This window comes from Globicephala melas, chromosome 3 (genome assembly GCF_963455315.2).
Source record: "Globicephala melas chromosome 3, mGloMel1.2, whole genome shotgun sequence".
Lineage (NCBI taxonomy): Eukaryota > Metazoa > Chordata > Mammalia > Artiodactyla > Delphinidae > Globicephala > Globicephala melas.
The window spans coordinates 155,766,056-155,779,976 of NC_083316.1; the positions used below are offsets into that span (position 1 = coordinate 155,766,056).

The 13,921-nt window shown below is 48.5% G+C and overlaps 2 protein-coding genes across 3 annotated transcripts; one reads left to right on the forward strand and one right to left on the reverse strand.

The window, feature by feature from the left end:
- Window positions 1-271: 271 nt before the first annotated feature.
- On the reverse strand, window positions 272-3,767 carry H2BC26 (H2B clustered histone 26). 2 transcript variants are annotated; one of them, XM_030844784.2, is made up of 2 exons: window positions 2,634-3,767; window positions 272-1,105 (listed from the first exon to the last, which is right to left on the reverse strand). In XM_030844784.2, the coding sequence occupies exon 1, from the start codon at window positions 3,756-3,758 to the stop codon at window positions 3,378-3,380; it is 381 nt and encodes a 126-aa protein (XP_030700644.1). In that variant the 5' UTR covers window positions 3,759-3,767; the 3' UTR covers window positions 272-1,105; window positions 2,634-3,377. The 2 variants fall into 2 exon arrangements, with proteins under 2 accessions (XP_030700644.1, XP_060152754.1); XM_060296771.1 differs by having other exon boundaries at window positions 1,085-1,692.
- A 266-nt stretch (window positions 3,768-4,033) lies between these two features.
- Window positions 4,034-6,092, forward strand: H2AC25 (H2A clustered histone 25). Its single transcript, XM_030844712.2, has one exon. The coding sequence runs from the start codon at window positions 4,072-4,074 to the stop codon at window positions 4,462-4,464; it is 393 nt and encodes a 130-aa protein (XP_030700572.1). The 5' UTR covers window positions 4,034-4,071; the 3' UTR covers window positions 4,465-6,092.
- Window positions 6,093-13,921: the final 7,829 nt, after the last annotated feature.

Consider the following 13,921-nt stretch of genomic DNA (forward strand, 5'->3'; position numbering starts at 1 on the left):
TTTAACTTTCAACTTAACAGAACGTGTATTTCTTTGTTGTAACAATATGATAGACATGGTTTCTGTATACAATTTCTCTCAGTTTTTTCAATCATAAAATCTCAATAGCAGGGACTCTGTATCACCTTGCCTCTTCCTTAACAGATTCCCCTCCTAGGAGAGGGCTAAATCGAGCCCAGTCTGCACCTGAGGCTGTGTGTACAACCTCCACTGGACAGTTCAGCAAATAGAGGCAGCCTTTTTTTTAACTTCAAGCTAATTCTGTGTGCCAAAGAAGTCAACAGAACTGAGAAATTAATTGATATTTTGCATTATTCGCAGAAAAATTTATTTTTTAAAGAATTGTATTTGCAAATTATTGTAAAATCTTCATTTTGCTTCTTTTATTTTTGGTACTAAGCAGTGCTTTTGCCTACTGCTAGCACTATATATCACATTCTCTGCTGGAGACAATTTTCACTTATTAGACCTATGGTTTAAGCTCATTAAGGTAAAGAATCACGTGAATCTCCGAGACTACTTTCATGTGACTAGAAGTTTTCATTAAGATACTGACTCCCAAGCTACTTTGGTAGGAGGCTGAGGGCTTGGACCCAGTCAGCAGGTCCCCATTTCAAAGTGGAGGACTGAATTTTGCAGTTTTTAATATGAATCAGATATCTACTGAGAAAATTAAAGGTGTGGACTTGTTGATGACAGATCGCTGTTTAACTTTTTTTAATAGATTTATTTTACTTATCTATTTACTTATTTATTCTTTGGCTGTGTTGGGTCTTCGCTGCTGCATGCAGGCTCCCTTCTGTTGTGATGAGCAGGGTGCCACTCCTCGCTGAGGTGCACGGGCCTCTAACCCTGCGGTGTCCTCTCCAGTTGTGGAGCGCGGGCTCCAGGCGCGGGCTTCAGCAGCTGTCACGTGGGCCTCAGTAGTTCTGGTTCATGGGCTCTAGAGCACAGGCTCAGTAGTTGTGGTGCACGGGCTGAGTTGCTCCGCGGCACGTGGGATCCTCCCGGACCAGGGCCCGAACCCTTGTCCCCGGCACTGGCAGGCGGATTCCCAACCACTGCGTCACCAGGGAAGCCCCACTGTTTAATTTCTGTATTACAACTAGGAAGGCAAAGAAATGAGTTAAACTGCTCTGACAAAATTCCCATGTCGAGGTATTTTTTTTTTTAATACTGTTTCAGAGCTCGTATCTATAAAAGAGAACAAAGGAGAAGAAATGATGCTGCACATTGCTATCATTGTAACCATAATAATACTATATATGCCCATGGATACACAAACTAATTGAGGCAGAAAGGAAAGGAGGGAGAGGCAGGGAGGGCGGGACCACTATCCATCTCTTTAAATGAGGCAGGTGTCACTTAAGTTTTATTTTCGGTTTTACATATACCTATCAAAACTTATTTATGTTTAAACAATTGTGTACTGTCCAGATGATTTTTAAACACTGACTTCTGGTCACCTACAAGTATTTTAAAATTTCAATATCCTTTTTTGTAGAGAAAGGAGATAGATAAAACAGTGTAAAAAATATATATCTTGGGCTTCCCTGGTGGCGCAGTGGTTGAGAGTCCGCCTGCCGATGCAGGGGACATGGGTTCGTGCCCCGGTCCGGGAGGATCCTCCATGCCGCGGAGCGGCTAGGCCCGTGAGCCATGGCCGCTGGGCCTGCGCGTCCGGAGCCTGTGCTGCACAGCGGGAGAGACCACAGCAGTGAGGGGCCCGTGTACCGCAAAAAGAAAAAAAAAAAATATATATATATATACCTTACATTAGGATGAAATTCTGAGGCAGGAGTTGAATGAAGATATGAGTTCAAGGTGAAAAAATTATCTAAAATCGTTCAGTGTTAACAAGGAATTTAATAGTGTATTTTATGAGTTGCTATGGTTATGGTATCGAATTGCTGTTTCAATAGATACCTTTAAAAGATTGATGTGAGACCATTTTGTTTTGTAAAACGTCCTACCTTGGGATTTGCATCCTTGCAACTATTTGAACTAGCCATAAAATGTTTTGGACGCCAACTTTAAAATGTGTGACGTTTTAGAAATTCTTTTAGAGTGGACCCACGTAGGAAAAGGAATGGGGCGGGCAGGGTGGGGGGGGGGCGATGGGCTTCCAGCAGCCGTGGCTGAAGACACTCGGTGGGGGTGGCGACGTTTCCTCCCCAGCTCCGCCCGCCCAGCCGGACCAGGCATGCAACCCGCTTCCTTTGGACATCTCCAAAGGAGATGATTTCACAAAAAACATGATTATTAGCCTTTAACTGAACGTCTGTTCCTTGCCTGAGATGATGACACGACTTTTCAATCTAATTCTCAAAACGGCTCAAGGAAGTGATTATTTGAAATCTCCTTCTTACAAATGAGAAAAAACAAGGCAAGAAAAAAGGTAGGCGATGTCTTCTTCAGAGTGAAGACTCTTCATGCCAAAGCGCTTTCCCTTGAACTAAGATGACACTTTCCAAATGAATGCCATGAAATCAGAGAATAGGGAAAGTTCTGCGTCACTAGTGCGTCACAGAAAATAACGTGGCTTAAGTGGGAAAACTACATTTGCTTCGAAAAACGTTATTTTTCCTCTTAAATTGCCCTCCTCCCCACTCCCCTACCCCCCTTAAAGCTACCTGCAGCAGGGGTCGGCTTTTTACATCCGGCTCCTGTGCAAGGAGCGCTCCGTTCCACCACGCTTCCGTTTTTCTTTCGGTTGTCAAACATCCTGCGGTTGAAGGATGCAGACATGCAAACATCCTCCCGGAAAGGTTCATTGCCTTAGGATAAAGGTGTCTGGTTTAGGCAGGGATGCAGCGCCAGGCGCCACCGCCACAGCTGCGCGACAACCCCCAGGGCCTCACCAACTGCGTCCTTCGGGTTCACCCATCGGGGACACGGAGGTGGAGAGACTGGCACGAGGTCCCACTGGGGGCAGGTGACCTGCGTTCCTTACCCACAGGCTCACACCACACGAACACAAAAAACTAGACATGGAGTCCATGCCCGCAAGCCCCGGGAATGGCACTCTCCACACACTAAGGACACTTGAGTTCAGGGTTCCTACTTTGTTTAGTGAAGCGTCAATAATCTTGAGCGAAGGCGAGGGTGGACACCCAGTTTCTGATTGCCTCCCACATTGTTATTTTGGGTCGCCATTCCATACCCGATCTCCGTAAAAAGCAGATATTCTCCCATTCCGCTCCCATACACACGCGCGCACAGCGGGGAGAACGAGAACGTCCTCCCAGTAACCAAAGAACCGCTAAGGAGCACACATCGGATGCGTTTACATAACCCTTCACGTGTTCGAAACCCTTTCTCGATCTTGTGGGTGGCTCTGAAAAGAGCCTTTGGGTTCCCGGGAACCGGGGCGTGCCTCACTTGGAGCTGGTATACTTCGTGACGGCTTTGGTACCTTCGGACACGGCGTGTTTGGCTAGCTCACCGGGCAACAGCAGGCGCACGGCCGTCTGCACCTCCCGGGACGTGATGGTAGACCGCTTGTTGTAATGCGCCAAACGAGAGGCCTCGCTAGCAATACGCTCGAAGATGTCGTTGACAAACGAGTTCATAATACCCATAGCCTTGGAAGAAATACCGGTGTCCGGGTGCACCTGCTTTAACACCTTGTACACGTAGATGGAATAACTCTCCTTCCGACTGCGCTTTCGCTTTTTGCCATCCTTTTTCTGCGCCTTCGTGACGGCCTTCTTAGAACCCTTCTTGGGTGCCGGAGCTGATTTGGACGGATCAGGCATTACGGCAGATCTTTCCAAACAGAAAAACCGATACAGCTCCAGCAACTCAACTTATACGTCCTGTATTCAAATGAGGAATCAAGAGCTTCTAGTTTCTGATAGGATCAAGCGTAGGGCAACGTCATCACTGGAAAAGGCGCATGCAAATTAGGGGATGGAGGCTTCCTTTTCTGATTGGCCACTATCGCTACCCAATTGGGAGGCTCCGGCTCCACTACCTCAAGACCATATATAAGGACTCCCTGAGTATTACGGCTTCGTTGCCTGGGGTTCTGTTTCTCTGCTTTCTTCTTTCCCCGCGCCTGATTGGGAGATGTCCGGCCGAGGCAAACAGGGAGGCAAGGCGCGCGCGAAAGCGAAGTCGCGCTCGTCGCGCGCGGGCCTGCAGTTTCCTGTCGGCCGAGTGCACCGGCTGCTCCGGAAAGGTAACTACTCTGAGCGTGTGGGTGCTGGTGCGCCTGTGTATCTAGCAGCCGTGCTGGAGTACCTGACGGCTGAGATCTTGGAGCTGGCGGGTAACGCGGCGCGCGACAACAAGAAGACTCGCATTATCCCGCGCCACCTGCAGTTGGCTATCCGCAACGACGAAGAGCTCAACAAGCTGTTGGGCCGCGTGACCATCGCGCAGGGCGGCGTCCTGCCCAACATCCAGGCCGTGTTGCTGCCCAAGAAGACGGAGAGCCACCACAAGGCCAAGGGCAAGTGAGGCCGCGGAGGCGGGCCGGAAACGGCTGTGCGCCCCGGGGGCCCCGTGACACCAAAGGCTCTTTTCAGAGCCACCCATATCTTCTAGAAAAGAGCCGCACTGGTCGAGGGCTGTGTCCTTTTGAGCGCGTTCCTGTGCGAACCTGCGCAAGGCAGGGCTTGCGAGAAACCGACCCCGAGGCATGATTTGGGTGCGCCTAGGCGCACAGTGGGCTCAGTGTTCATTTTGTGCGGGGAATGGCGTCTGACACGCGGCCGTTTTGAGTTTTGCCACCATCAAATTCATGGGGTTTCAATCCCACTCATCCTGAAGGTGTCTTTGTTATTACTGGTGACAAGCTACTTTGGTTCCGGAAAGTGTCATCACTCTGAAATTTAGACACCAAATACGTAGCTGTTTTATCCCAGGGAAAATCTGGTAGATTGATCTGGTATTGAAAGTGTTTAACCTTGAAAGAAACTTTACCACTTGAGGTTCTGATAGGTAAACATGATTTCCATTTTAAAATGTATGAGTGCATGACTTAGTTTTTTAGAGAACATGCGATCAGAATTGTATAACGTACTGGGAATTCTAAGGTCTTGGGAAGGGTTTGTCAGCATTTGAAAATGTCAAATTATATTTCGAAAGTAGGTTTAAGTTTTTAAAGGAAATCTCATGGTAAATAGAATAATTTAAAAGAATTTCAATTGTTAAATTTGGGTTGGTCAAACGTTAATCAGAGATCCCCTTAAACTGATCACTAAAGTCAATAAAATAATTTGTACCTTGAGTTTGATGAGGAAAATTACGTTTGTGAATATAGTAAATTTAAAGTGGACATTGTTAGGACCAGATTAAGTAATATATATGTGGATATTTCAGAAGATGACTTCCTGAATTCCACATTCTGTTATAAATAGGGGTTGTAGTGTCCCAGAGATGCTCCTGCAAAGTCAACTGAGAAATGAGAATGTTAATGGCACCTACTTCATGGAGTGAAGGGATTAAATGAGTTCATCTATACTAATCCCCTTGTTTAAAAATCTCTAGCACAGTATAAGAGCTCAGTAAATGTCTATTCCTGCTGTCATTATCCTTAGTGATTCCATTCATTTTTTTATTTTAACAATAAATACAGGCCAGTAAAATAATTTAGGAATATTATACAATAGATAGTTATCTTACTAAAATTAGATGTACTCAAACCAGGGCTCCCTAGGCACTATCTGGAGCTAACCACATATCTGCTAGTCTTTAGAAAATATCCTAGCACTATGAGACTATTCGCACCAAAAATTGATAGGAACTATCAGTGTGGATGGAAAAAACACCAGACTCCCCTGCAGTGTAGGTAGAGATAGCAGGACCCACATTACCCAGTGGGACCCATTTCAGTGAAACAAATTGCAAGGAATTATGGAAGAGATTATGGAGCCTTCTGGAGAGGTATACATTATGTTTCCAGTGACAGCCTTCAATTCTAGCTTAAATTTGATTTTTGCGTTGATATTCATGTAGGTCGTTGTATATCTTCAACCCCTTCCGCGGTATTTAAGAAAGAAAAGTTTCTCAGGAGCAGGGAGCTTGGGTTTTCCAAGTATCATCGTGGAGCTCCAGATTTTAATTTCCTAAAGTGGAGTGTTAAGATGGAGGCATGAGGACCTCCCTGGCGGCACAGTGGTTAAGAATCCGCCTGCCAATGCAGGGGGCATGGGTTCAAGCCCAGGTCCGGGAAGATCCCACATGCCGCGGGACAACTAAGCCCGTGCGCTACAGCTACTGAGCCTGCCTGCACACCGCAATGAAGAGCAGCCCCTGCTCACTGCAACTAGAGAAAGCCCGGGAGCAGCAAGGAAGACCCAATGCAGCCAATAAATTAATTAATTAATTAATTAATTTTTAAAAGCGTGAGGTGGGAGGTGCTCTAAGGGGTCGTCAGTCCTTCTTTTGTCACTTCTAAGGCTGAGCTAATACAGCCACAGGGCCTATTTAATTTTCAGTTAATTAAAATTAAATACAAAGGTGCAGTTTCTCAGTCACCCTAGCCACACATGGCTAGTGGCTACCACATTGGACAAAACAGATATAGAAGGTCTCCATCATTACAGAAAGTTCTGTTGGGTAGCTCCGGTCTAAAATCTGATCATCTCTCAGGGTTATCAGGTTCAGAAGCATAAAGTATGCAGAGCTGCCTGCCTTGGTAGAGAAAGCTCATCAGACTCATGCTTAAAGAAGAAAGCACCACATGGCCCAGCAATTCCACCCCCAGATACACACAAGGACTCAGATACCCATGCACTCATGTCACATTCAGAGCAGCATTATTTGTAACATCCCAAAGGTGGAAATAGCCCAAATTTCCATAACAGATGAATGGATAAACAAAAATGTGGTCTATCCATATAGTGGAATACTGTTCAGCCCTAAAAAAGGAATGGCACATACAACATAGATGAGCCTCAAAAAACACTGTGCTAAGTTAAAGAAGCCAGACACAAAAAGTCCCATATTGCGTGATCCCATTTATAGGAAACATCCGTTAACAGGCAAATCCATAGAGACAGAAAGTAGATAGTGGTTGCCAGTGGCTGGAGGGTAGAGGGGGGAATACAGAGTGTTCACTTTTGGGGTGATGAAAATGTTTCAGAGCTAGGAAGAGGTGATTGTGAATGTACTAAATGCTACTGAATTGCTCACTTTAGAATGGTTTATGCTTATGTGAATTTCACCCTGATTTAAAAAGAAATGTGAAACTAATACATGGATATGCACTAAAAAGAAGAGGAGACTGGGTGTCTCCATCGATTCTATCCAGTAGGTGGAGTGTGGGATGGACAGGGGCTGGCCTGGCTGCATGGTAGCATCCCTTAGAGACCATGTGGGAAGAGGGGCATGATGTCCCTTTGGGTGGCCACAGCCTTTCCGTCTGCCTGCCTCGATGGAACTTCAAGCCCTTTCTCCAGCCCACTGCCACATGTCACACATTCCCTTCACCAGAATTATCTTGGTCATTCTCCCCATGTCCCTATGAAAGATGAAGAAAGGAGGTGGGAGATCCCAGAGGAAGAATGCAGCCTGGGAAGCCTCAGAAACATCCATGTCCACTGCAGATAAAGTGTCCTTAGTTTCTGGAATTCTCAGCTTAGCCTGGCCCAAGTCAAAGAGCCCACCGCACCTCTCTCCTGGGCGTGGCCTGCACCCAGCCCCTGCTGCACATCTAGTCTCTCCTCCCTACTGTATCAGTTCCCATATGTTCACCAACATATTCAAGAATCTCCCAAGTGAAAAAGCAAATGGACTCCTCCCCCCTCTCCGAGTTTCTGTGCTCCCCCAGACCCTGGATTAGAATTTGGAGAACTGGGTCACCCGGCTCACAGTGCCGTCGGATCTGGGCTGAACTGAGCTCTTCTCCCCCTATGTCACCCTGTTACATGGCTGCCCCAGCCCTGGTCATCAGGATCTGCCTAGTGCCCCCCCACTCCCCTACCCCCAGCCAGGGTTTTGTTTCCATGCATTGCTCACAAAACTTCATGAAGGCTTTGATTTTCTCCAATGCATGCCCAGCAAAAGCTCTAAAACTTCATCCTTTTCTCTGCCCATTCCCCTCCCTCCCACCTCCTGGTCAGCTCAGTTCTACTGCCTCCTGCACAGGTCTCTGGGGACACCAGGTCCTGGTGCTTCTCACCTCCCTCTCAACTTTGGACCCAGCAGCCCCTCCCGTGAGCACTGCCCTTGGGCCTCCAGGCCACCTCTCTCTCCCGCTGCCTTGTCTTCAGCTCACTCCCAGTCACCTGCAGCCCTCTTTGGGTCATGTCCTTCCTGTTCTCTCCTACAGGATGGCAGATCAACCCCAAATGTCCTAGAGGGCCTGTAGGTCAGCAGTTTGAGCTGGACCCCCAAGAAAGCTGGTAGTTAGCGAACATGCTGAAGGCTGGCTCATAGGCATTTGGGGCTAGCTGGGGGGTCAGTTGGTCAATCAGTCATGGGTCATTGTGGGGGGAGGGTCCCTGGGAAGGTGCTGGTCTGGTAGCCTCTCTCGCATATCTGAACACTTTGGTTCTTCTCACCATCTCTCCCCATGGCTAATTCAAGCTTCCTTACACAGTCCCAAGAAGACAAAAAGTGCTCAGGACCCCTGAGGCTTGGCCTGCACGCTGCGCTCAGGCCCCAAGCTGGGATTCGGCGAATCACAAGGCCCACTGGACCCTAGGTGTGGACCAGTAGCCTCCACTCTCAATGCTAGGAGTGGCAATTGGCCATGTTGCCATCCACCACAGGTTCTGTGGTTTGACCAGAGCCTTCCTCTTTCTCACAGTCTCATCCAGGTCATGGATGAGATGGGCTTCAGTGACACCCAAACATCATCGATGGCAGATGTCTTCCCAGAGTGCCAGGCTTAATGCTCCTGCTGGGGATTTCCACCCACTCGTTATGGCTGGACTGCACTCTGAGCCTGACACCCGCCCCACACTACCACCTCCCCATCATTCCCCAGTTAGGTAGATGGTCCTGCCATTCTCCAGCGACTCAGGTAAACTAAATACACTAACAGATCTGCCTTTCATTCGTTCTTTTCCATGGTTGCTCACATGGAGACCAATAGCAAGTTGGTAAACATCAGGAAGACAGATCTGTCTATGTCAGCTGCTACCACCCTAGTCCTGGATCCCACCTGTAGTGGGCTGAAGGTTGTTTCCCCCCCTCCCCCCCAAAAAAATAGATATGTCCACATCCTAAGGCCTGGAGCTGGCAACTGTGACCTTATTTGGAAAAAGTCTTTGCAGGTGTAATTAAATCAAGGCTCTTGAGATGAGAAGGTCATCCTGGATTAGGATGGGCCCTAAATTCAATGACAACTATTCTTACAAGAAACAGAAGAGGAAAAGACACAGAGATACAAGGAGATGGCCATATGACTACAGAGGAAGAGATTGGGGTGAAGTGGCCACAAGCCAAGGGGCACCTGGAGTGCCAGGAGCTGGAAGAAGCAGGAAGGATCCTCCCCTTTCTGCCTCTTCCAGAGGGAGCACAGCCCTGCCCACACCTTGACCTCTGGCCTGCAGAACTGGGAGGAAAAATATTTCTGTTGTTTTAGCACCCCTTCCCCACCTCAGCTTGTGGTAGTTTGTTACAGCAGCCACAGGAAACTGGTACACCATCATTTCTTACCTGAACTACTTCAGTTGCCTCTGTACTAATCTGCTACCAACACTACAGCATAAGTGAGATTCTCAAAAATTCAGTTTCCCTCCTTGGGAATAAAATCTACCAAAAGTCACTCAAGGGAATCCGCCACATCAACAGGTAGGGAAAAAAGAAGAAGGAGGAGAAAAATCATGTAATCATCTCCATCGATGCAGAAAAAGCATAGAAAAAGTATTGACAGATAACAATATAGTTAATGGCGAAAGACTAGACGCTTTCCCTCTAAGATCAGGAACAAGGAAAGGATGTCCGCCTAACCACTCATTCAGTGTAGTGTTGGAAGTTCTAGCTGGTGCAATAAGCCAGAAAGAAAAGAAAGAGAAAAAGAGAGAGAGGAGGGAGGAAGGAAGGAAGAAAGAGAAAGAGAAAGGAGAGAAAAGACCAGAAGAGAAAAGAAAAAGAAGAAATAGAGAAGGGGAGAGGGAGGGAGGAATGGAAGGAAGATGAGGCATACAGATTGGAACAGAAAAAATAAAACTATTTGCAGATGACATGATTGTCTACACAGAAAATCCCAAGAAATCTATGAAACAACCCCCCAAACTGATGGCTGAATTCAGTAAAGTCTCAGGATGCAAGATCAACACAAAGATCAATTTCATTTCTGTATATAAACACTGAGCATGTGTAAACCGAAATTAAAAACACATTGCCAGGGGCTTCCCTGGTGGCGCAGTGGTTGAGAGTCCGCCTGCCGATGCGGGGCACGCTGGTTCGTGCCCCGGTCCGGGAGGATCCCACATGCCACGGAGTGGCTGGGCCCGTGAGCCATGGCTGCTGAGCCTGGGTGTCCGGAGCCTGTGCTCCGCAACGGGAGAGGCCACAACAGTGAGAGGCCCGCGTACCGCAAAAAAAAAAAAAAACAAACAAAACACATTGCCATGTAAAATCACTCCAAAAAAAATGAAACACAGGTATAAATCTAACAAAACATGTACAGGACTTGCTGCTGAAAATTACAAAATGATGATGAAAGAAATGAACGATGATCTAAATAAATGACATACAGTGTTCGTGAACTGGAAGACTCAACATAGCAAAGACGCCAATAATCCACAAATTGATGGATGGGATGGAAACACCGAGACAAAGGTAAGTAAATGTGAGGCATCTGGTCACTAAATATTTGTGATCATTAAGTATACAAGAGGCATTAAAAAATCATGATCACTAAGTATACAATAGCTACTAAGCATTCAGAACCCCTGAGGCACTCAGTTTTCACAGATCTTAAGCAGCCGCTGCTGGGACTCTCCACAGGAGAGCCTGTCCCTGTGTGGCTGCACCTGTATGCATTGGCCCAGGACCCCTGGTGTCTCCTGGACCCTGTTCCTCATAACCTCACCATCAGCAGGGAGGCTAGGTGGCAGGGAGAACAGGACACACACATGTCCACGTATGCCCAGGATCAGGTGGTGCGGCTCTCCTCCTCACTGACACCTATGTTTGTCAGCTCACCCCATGTCTTCCCCCTTACTTCTTGTTGCCTGTTTTAAATTAATTTAATAAACCACGTAGTTTGAGCTTTCTAATGTGGCCTGTAAGCCCTTCTGCACCATAACCTGTAGTGACCTTGGAGGGTACGTCCTCTAGTACCTCCACCTGAGAGTTGTAGGAGGCTACCCCCGGGCAGGTGAGACAGACAGGTTACCTTCCACGGAACAGCTCGGTTGCTTCCTCTCACTGCTGGGTATTGGGGGGTGACATTCAAGCTGAGCACCTGGAGGGCAGGAAAACCGTGGCTGGCCTGATTCCCAAGGACACCTGCACACTTGGAATGGCGCAGCCTAGCCAGCGCCCATACAGGTGTGCTGGACACCAACTCTGATGACGAATGAACGCTGTGTGTGATAACACTCACCACCCTCCTATTTGTAGAAATTACACTTTAAAACGTCACAGGTATGGCTTGAGAGGCCTTAATTAGAGGGGCGCAAAGCCCTTGAAGGCAGTCACTTCTAGCAGGCCCTGCAGCGGCTGTGCGGTGCCCTCCAAGTAACAGTCCCAATCTTTCAGGGCACAGCAGGAGCCGCTCTTCCATTTACCTCTGACCACGCCTCCTTCCCCGTGCCAGCTCCTCCTTCCCCCAGCTAGTCTCTGTCCCTCCAAACCCAGGCGTCCCACCATCCCCAGAGCAGCGGGTTCCCACTCTGAAGGCTTCCAAGTTTCCTCTCAAAGTCTTCACGGTCCTGGGCAACACGCCCCAAGCCAATGGTGCTCTATTTCTGCTCAGCGTGTAAACCTCTACGACACTATCTCCCCTCTACTGGGCATCACCTCCCCAACTAGATATAACTCCAGGAAGGCACTTTACTCCCAAGTTCTCAGAGCTATGCCAGGCACATAATAGGTGCTAAATGAATATATGATGAATGAAAGGAAAAAAGAAAGCCAAAGGAGTGCTTCTCCCTCTATCAGAGAAAGAATGAAATTGAGCTCCAAAAGCCACACAGCCAAAGAGCAGGGAGAAAGTGTGCCATCCCACCTCTGGGCGCCACCCGCTGCCGGGTGTCCTTTTCCACAACAGTCATTGAGCCGACTTCGGGTTTGGCTGGGAGGAAGTTACCAAGAAAAGAAAATTAGGAACCCAAGGATGAGGGTCACACTCCCGCAGGGACTTTGAAGCCGCGGCTTCTTCAGAGACCATCCCGGGAGAGAGCTGTTTTTGTTGAAACGTAAAAAGGGACGTGGACTTGATGTCTTTGGGGAGCTCGGGTCGCCATTCCCGGCCAGTTCCCGGAGGATGCGGCGCGTGAGCTGTGAGTCCTTGGGCGCAAAGTGGACGCGCCGGGCAGGGCGGCGTACAAGCCAGGTTTCTGCAGAGCCTCTCCAGCGGCGCCATTGCAACGGGGCTTGGTCTTTGGGTCCTAGGTGATGGGATGCTGCTGGCCCTGGGAGAGTAGAGCGCGAGAGGGAGATTCGGCCGACTCCGGGTGTGTGTGCGCGAGATGGGGGGCGGGGCCGGGGAGAGGATCGGTGGAGATAAAAAGGTGCGTGTGCGCACGAGTTCAGAGGTAAGGGTGCAGGGGTACAGGGATGCAAGAGTGCCGGGGATACTGGCGCGCAGAAGTGCAGAGGTACAGAGATACAGGAGTGCGGGATACTGGAGCATGGGGGTGCAGGGATGCGGCGGTACGGGGCGGAGGGCGGGGATTACTTGGGCGCGGGGATGCAGGAGTGCAGGTTACGGGGGGCGGGGATACAGGGGTGCAAGAGTATGAGGGAGGAGGGGTGGAGATACCGCGGTGCGTGAAGTGGAGGGTGCTGGGAACAGTCGCTGGCGGCTTCTGGTGCCCGCTGTGAGGAGGATGGTGGGTTTGGAGGCTATGGCTCCTGCGTGCTGTGGTCAGGACTCGCTACATAAAACAGCAAAGCCTTTGCTGCCCTTGTTTGCACTTGGGAACGTTTTCCGGTTGGTCAGTTCAAAGACCGCCTGCCTGACGGCATTGGTCACGCATCCAACCTCTTGTCCTCCGGCTGCGGCCACTGACCTGCGCCCCGAGACCCTCGCCTCTCCAATCCTTCCCCGGGCTCAGAATCTCGGACACTCTACGGATTTTGCACACTTTATGTCACCGATTTCTCGCAGGGTCTCTCATTCCCGAGACAGAAAGGCTACGGCCTATTCTCCCTTGTCTGGTGACGGTTTACTTGACGCCGCTGTTCCTGTGCGCGCTGGAGTGGAGCACCCCAAGTACCCCCTCAGCACCATCAGCAAAGCCTGCTCTCCTCTCGCGCTACCCCAAGGGCATTTGTCTCCGCCTCCCCGCTGTTCGGCCCCCAATCGGTTTCTGTTCTAGACCGTGTCTTAGATTTCTGTTCGCTCTTTCCTGCTTAAAGGGATACACACACGTCCACATCTAGACGTTACTAACAGACATATGCCTAAGACCAAATACCCGTATATGTCAACGGCTTTCTTCTTTAACCAAAATCCATAAAAACTCAACACATTATTGTTTACGTCTTTTAATTTTCGTATGCTTGTAACTGCATATATTAACTTTTCTTCTTTTATAAAGTAAACATAATCTAATTAACCACTATTATCGTTGTGTGATCCTCAAATTCTCAACTGTGGCCCAGGGGAGACTCTTTCAAATAAAACGGCTATTTTGTCTTTAAGGGTAGCCCCTGATATTGTTGAAAGCATCTTTGCTTTCTGACAGCAGCGAGTTATTTCAGATCCATCAAGGAATTCTGATTTGTTTTGTTTTGTGTGATATGGTGACATAAGAAATTACATATTTGGTCTTTGTCCCCTGTTCCT

Coding starts and splice junctions, on each gene's coding strand:
- H2BC26 (XM_030844784.2), bottom strand. CDS start 3,758: ATGCCTGATCCGTCCAAATCAGCTCCGGCACCCAAGAAGGGTTCTAAG.
- H2AC25 (XM_030844712.2), top strand. CDS start 4,072: ATGTCCGGCCGAGGCAAACAGGGAGGCAAGGCGCGCGCGAAAGCGAAG.